At 34.2% G+C, this 6,383-nt stretch overlaps 1 protein-coding gene across 1 annotated transcript; it reads right to left on the bottom strand.

Annotated features, from left to right (window-relative positions):
* Positions 1-362: 362 nt before the first annotated feature.
* On the bottom strand, positions 363-6,129 carry LOC128232709 (uncharacterized). Its single transcript, XM_052946417.1, has 5 exons — positions 5,974-6,129; positions 4,204-4,436; positions 2,880-3,006; positions 2,065-2,257; positions 363-1,045 (listed from the first exon to the last, which is right to left on the bottom strand). Exons 1-5 carry the CDS (start codon positions 6,021-6,023, stop codon positions 854-856), a joined length of 795 nt encoding a protein of 264 aa, XP_052802377.1. The 5' UTR covers positions 6,024-6,129; the 3' UTR covers positions 363-853.
* Positions 6,130-6,383: the final 254 nt, after the last annotated feature.

The raw sequence follows: 6,383 nt of genomic DNA, 5'->3' as shown, positions 1-6,383 counted from the left end.
ATCCGATAGGCTTTGTGAGCATTTTGGATTACTTTTCTAGCACAAATTATCGTCGTTCGAGTGTCTTATTGATATATGAACCCTGATCATGATCCAGATGGCTTTCGCAATTATCCACATAAATCGTGTACTCCTCAGTGAAAGCTGCATAAGATATTCAAACATTTCATCTCATACTGAGACGTTCAGAGTTCCAAAGGTTTCACTTTTGAAACTTATTTTTAATAGCAAAATTCCTTAACCTCTAATGGCAAACAGTCCCATCATATTTAATGAATCCTGCCCCAGCCTCTCAGACAACTTCTTTTATTTTACAAACTGTCCGCATTCTTTGTTATATTATAAAAAAGCAACAATATAAAGATACATTAATATTTATTCACCATTAAAAGCAGAGGAAAACATGATAGATACATTCAAACTAAGGATAGTTAATTCAACATGCGGTTCAAACCAAGACCTTTGTTATATACATATGTTTGTATGGCCCGTATCAAACAAAGTTTGACATAAAGTCACGCAACGATTCCAAATATCAAACAGGAAATACCCTTGCAAATGAATTGTCTGATGCATGCTGGGGCATATGTGAGGTCGTCGAGCGCTCACAAACTGGCTTAAGCCCTGACGTGAGTTTCCTTGCACTTAATTTTCATTGACCGTACACTAATGGTTACATAAACAAATAAACAATGATGTGGTGATAGTTGTTTAAGGATTTATGTATTAAAGTGTTGTGTCTCTTTTTTGGTGTTTGTTTGCCCTTTAATTATAATATTGGTTAAATTTAGGCCACTGGGTTTTGTACTTTTAGTTCTCTTTTTACACTGTAGCAGGATACGGACACATAAACCTAGAATAAGCTTATACTATTAAAGAATTCTACTTCCCCTATCATACTGTTCATATACACCTTTAGTGCCTGGGATTTGTCAATGTGTCCTTGGGCGGCAGCGTTGTTAAGCATTGTCTCATACTTGTCGGAACCATGGTTGTTCGGGTCGAAGTTTTCTCTTACCCATTCTGTATATACGCCGAAGTTTCCCTAAATCGTAGAATTAAATCAAATTAGAGGAGTTCGAGATGTTGTAGTAATAAGCTTGTCCGACTTTTACTAAAAGAGGTTGTGGATTTGAGCCCCACAAGAGGTACAATCGAATGTTTTCTCAAAATAAAAACCTGTACCTGTTTCGGACAGTATCCAAGGAATGTATTCGATCGTGATTCATACAAAATTACTGCTTTCACGACGGAGTTTAGTTTAAAATAAATGAAATAATATGAATATACGTTTGTATTTGCCTAATATTGGCCGAGCCTCATTTCAAGAAACTACCGACGAGTGTAAACATTTATACAGACGTTAATCAGGACACTTACATAACAACTTTTATCATTTTGTAGCAAGATCAAGACAGGGTACTAATAGACACCTTGAAAGAATGTTTGCGAAATACTCTTGCAAACTGTGAATAGTATATTGTCAATAACTGTGAATGTTTCATTGTAAATACATGTTTTTCTATACTTTTGAATGGGTAAAACAAAAACACGTTCAACCTGGGTTTTTATTTTCTTTCGTTCGTTTTCATTTTTTTCATTTAAATAAATAGATATTATGTATTTAGTTTTCCTATCAAAGATGGAGGCTGGATTTATATTTAATATATACTTAAAAATGTAAATTAATTTCTACGGGGAAGTTGTGTCATATTAACTAAATCAGGTTTTCAGCAATTCATGATTAAAAAATTCTAACAGTTTTGTTAAGGTTTGAGGGCTAAGCAAAACTTGTATACCCATAAGCATTGGTTCTACAGTATGTTTAACGCAGAAAGATTTTAAATTGACCTGTATTTGGCTGATCAATTCTTAAGCGGAAATAACAATAAGAGTTTAATAATTAATTTTTTATCTCGTCAATTCCAAAACTTCCTATTTCACTAGTGGCAAAGGCAATTGATGAAATTAAGTTATTATGCTAACTTACTGAAATATTTTGTTATTTTACACACACACAAAAACAATAACTTAGTATCCCTTCTTGGTAAATACTTCTCTTACTGTATCAGCCTTGATCTGTTTTCCAATCCATGGCCACAACTTTGCGCAAGGTATCATGGACACAATGGTGTAAATAGAAGGCATGGTCAGAGCTACATCGCGCTCGTGGTTGACATAATCTGCACATTCTTTTCCCAGTTTTACCCCCGACGCATCTTCAATGTGCCAAGTGCGGAATGCCTCTTCATAATACCTAAATTAAAAATGAAAGGAGTATCTTTTAAAGAAGAGCAAATTATAAATAATAATAAAATGGTTCTCTTCATTGTAGCTAGCGGTTTGATAAGTTTATATTTTCATTGGTTTTATCAATACGAGTAATAACAGTTGATTATATCCTGTTAAACACACCGTTTGAAAAAAAAAAGAGTTTATCTAGATAGTATCATTTCCGGTGGAATGTCATTTGGCTTAAATTTGGCGCGGTCCAGGTAATTGTAGATTAATTATTGAATGGTGAATTTTCAGCATGAAATTAAAGAAAATTGTTTAGTGCAGTTTTGGATCGCAATATAGTTCACCTTCAGAACACCAAACGTAAATATTTCGCTTTTGGTGCTCGCTCGTTGAAATATATTGTTATCTTACACTGACACAAACAAGTATCCTCAATATCGAATACGTTCGTAGTAAGACAATCCTTACATCGTACATTGGAAACTGTCATCAGCACAAGATCGTCCTCAGTTTGTCCAAATCATCGTTTATCGGAATTATTCTCGCGCAGGAGATGGATATGAAGAATCCAAAAGAAAGTCTACGAATAAAACTATACGTCTTTAAACTTAAATCTTCCAATAATTGATTTTACTTACTTTTTGTACGACGCATATCTTGCTTCAAGAAACGATTTCAAGTTTGCATCCGTTGCGTTTGATGCAGCGATGGCAACACTTTCAGCAGCGTTGAACACGTAGGAATTATCTTGAATTAAATAGGCTCCTGCAAATACAGTTAGACATTACGATACGATAGTATATAAGTATTAGATGGCTGTTTGGGTTATAGGAAATACTGCCGACTGAGGCATCTTATATTCATTTTATCATACCGGAACAGTTTTAGTGGATAATAGTTTGTTGTTAATACAAAATGACATTTAAAATCAATGAAAACTCATTAATTTATCACAGTAAACAAGTGAAGTTCCAGGGGCACTACATGTAGATGTTCCGTAACCATACTTCAAGTGCATGCGCATAAACCTTCGATTTGTTAGTGTCATTGCTAGATAAGAATATATTGTCTCTATATCTATTTTATATTTTTCTTTCACATACTTAAGACTACCAAGATTTTTTTGTTCCGCGCTTCACCACGTGTTTTGCGTAAACAGGCGCAAAGGTGACAGTTTAAACCACTCGGGCTATCCAACAGATCATACAGTACTGATTTCTACCAATACGGTATGAGAATTTGCACGAAGAATGTAATTGAGGTATATTAATAGATAATACTATTCAGTAGCAAAGAACATAGAATATTGTCTTTCGGTATTTTTTATATTGTCTTAGTTGTCATTTGACACATTGTGTTTCTCGTTTAGTGTTTCTTTGGCCTCGATCCTTGTGCCTTTAAACAGGATAAGATTTATGTGTTGTGCAGATGGGCTGGTATGATTCATTGTTTGAACATTAAACGATCGACCATGTATGCAGAAGGGAAGGATACAAAGACATTGTTTTATATGACTGTCCTATGTATACGAATACCTTCGAAATAATTTGAATGACCATTCAAGGTTCTTTTCTGATGTCATAGTAACAGAAACGCAATAGTAACGACTAGTGAGTCCATGTAGTATGGTTTTTATAGACAAAACTCTTTTTTACTTTACAGTAGCACATATCGGTTTTTAAATTGTAAACAGTACAGATACAAAAGTTATTAGTCCAAAGAGTTACATCATCAATGGCATGCTAAATGTCTTAAACAATAAATCGAGGTGGACATGGTTGAGATTGTTTAGATAATTTTTACTGTTTGACTATGTCTGAGCAAAACTTCGTAAATTGCTAATATAAACATATTTTTATCATATATTATCAAATCTCAAGTGTTTAGCTATGTATAGCTTTAACCTACAACATTTAGTTGACAAAACGAAGGAAAAATATCAATTTAAGTAGAGTACCGTACCAAAATCCACTGGATTTAGAGATGCATTGCTTATCTCCTGGACAAAGCGTGACTTCAATGTCTGTTGTTGGTACAGTGTTGTTTGTTGCCATAGATACTCAGACAAATGCGTTTCTTCGGATTGGTGACCCACAGGGGTCCTCATATATTCACTGTCCTCCAACAAGTATACTAAGTAGGTGGAACTCCGAGGGCTTCTTCTTGTAATACCAGCATCACAAACGCTAATCTGACTATTAGACAAACATAACTATCATAAAGAAATGGATACATGTTTTGTATGTATTTGTAGCATTTATGTATTCATTATATTGAAAAGTATGTTAAGTAATTATTTATATTTTTTGTCGTTTTACGACAATGTCTGCTATTAAGATGCATAAGATGATTTAGAAGCAGATGCGTTTCAAATTATGTCTTAATTAAAATTCAAATTATTAATCTAAAAAATGACGTTGCCTTTATGAATAAGATATAAATAGATATTTTCATAGACTGCAATGAGACATTGTCTTGTAAGGAATTGCTGCATCATGCAAGTGTGAAACTCGGTGGGATATATTTTAGTATTATCAACAGTGGGATACATCCGGACATAATGAGTGCGGTAACCTTGCCTATTTATATATCCGTTATCCTTCCAAACGCCTTATACGGCCGTGAAATGTGGAGTGTTTATTCTAGGGACGATATTCATAATTTAGAACTTGCCCCCCATCGCTTTTGTGTCAAATATATGCAACATTTTCACATATATGTCTACGAACTTCGCGCTTTGTACCCTATGGCATGACACCAGTTTATATAATAATTGAGTATCGAAAACTCCAATTTCTAGGCCAACTGTGCTTGTTACAATGCCATTATCAGGCGAAACACATATTCGTACACAGACTTCTACGTTTCATGAACGGTGATAAACAAAAGACTGGATTTCTACCGGGTATATATAAGCTACTCTAAAAACAGTTTCGTTGAGTATCTAAGCGTATATATTAGTTCAGGTGATTTCCCAAATAAGGTATCCTGGAAACGGATCCTTCAGAGAAATGTTATGATGCGCGTGAAAGCAATAATTTATGATAACATAACGACATCTTCTAGTGGCGAGGCCCTGCGAAACATCATTATGCAGTACAAATGTTCCCCGCTATGGTTTGTTGTTAGAAGTAACCGTCGTCTCCAGAAACCATGTACGAGGTTTATGAACTTAACGGGTACGTTTGTTTCAAGGTCATTCTGAGTGTAAAGCGGTCAAATGTCATACTGAACATTTAATTTGCTTTTGCCATAAAAGAGAAGAAGAACGTAGGGTCTTGTGGGATAACATAATTCACTGCTGTGGTGTGGATGCCTTTAAGTGTCAAATGAGTAAACCTCATAAGGGCCAGTGCGCAAAGGTGTTTCAATGTGCAACAACAAATTTTCATAATTGATTGATTATTCACCCAATTGCAAAGGCGTTAATTAACTTACTTGTAGTTAAGAAAGCTTGAGTTGAGTGAATATCAGATACTTGATACTGATAGTAGTGATGTTCTGATAATGCGTATATGTTTTAGGCTTATGTGATCCATGACGTTTAAGTGTAACTGGTTACCATGCATGTACGCTATCACTTTTGTAAATTAACGTTTGTTATGTACATTATATTTGTATATCTATGTTTTATATTAAACTTGTAAATATGTTATGCTCTCCGTTACTGGAGGAATTAAATGTATCTATCTATCAAAAAATTAACAATACCTGAAATATAGCCAAACTTACCCTAAAGCCAATAGCATCACATATGCAATATAACGAACATTCTTAGCCATATCCTTTATCGTTATAATTAAAAAGATGTCTTGCAAAGTATTATTCCTACAAAATGTTGTTCTTTCAGAAAACAACTCTACTTTCGGTTTCAATGATGTTACTTGTGATGTTGAGTCATAGATTAACAAAGGGGGGTAAACCCTGCATGAGCAGAAATAGTATTGAGGGGTTATGCCTCCTATTACAAAAAGTGTTCTTGTTGAACTTACTGCAATAATCTTAATGATGCAATAATTATGCATATACACACATATACATACAGACAGGAAACATGCAAACCATTGATACAGTTTATATTCATAGGAATGTTTGTTTTATTAAAACATCCGATTTAAAATACCCTGGAGTTCAAACACATG

Source organism: Mya arenaria, chromosome 4 (assembly GCF_026914265.1).
Source record: "Mya arenaria isolate MELC-2E11 chromosome 4, ASM2691426v1".
NCBI lineage: Eukaryota > Metazoa > Mollusca > Bivalvia > Myida > Myidae > Mya > Mya arenaria.
Note: the sequence above shows the minus strand (reverse complement) of the source record. Positions and strands in the feature narration are given on the sequence as shown.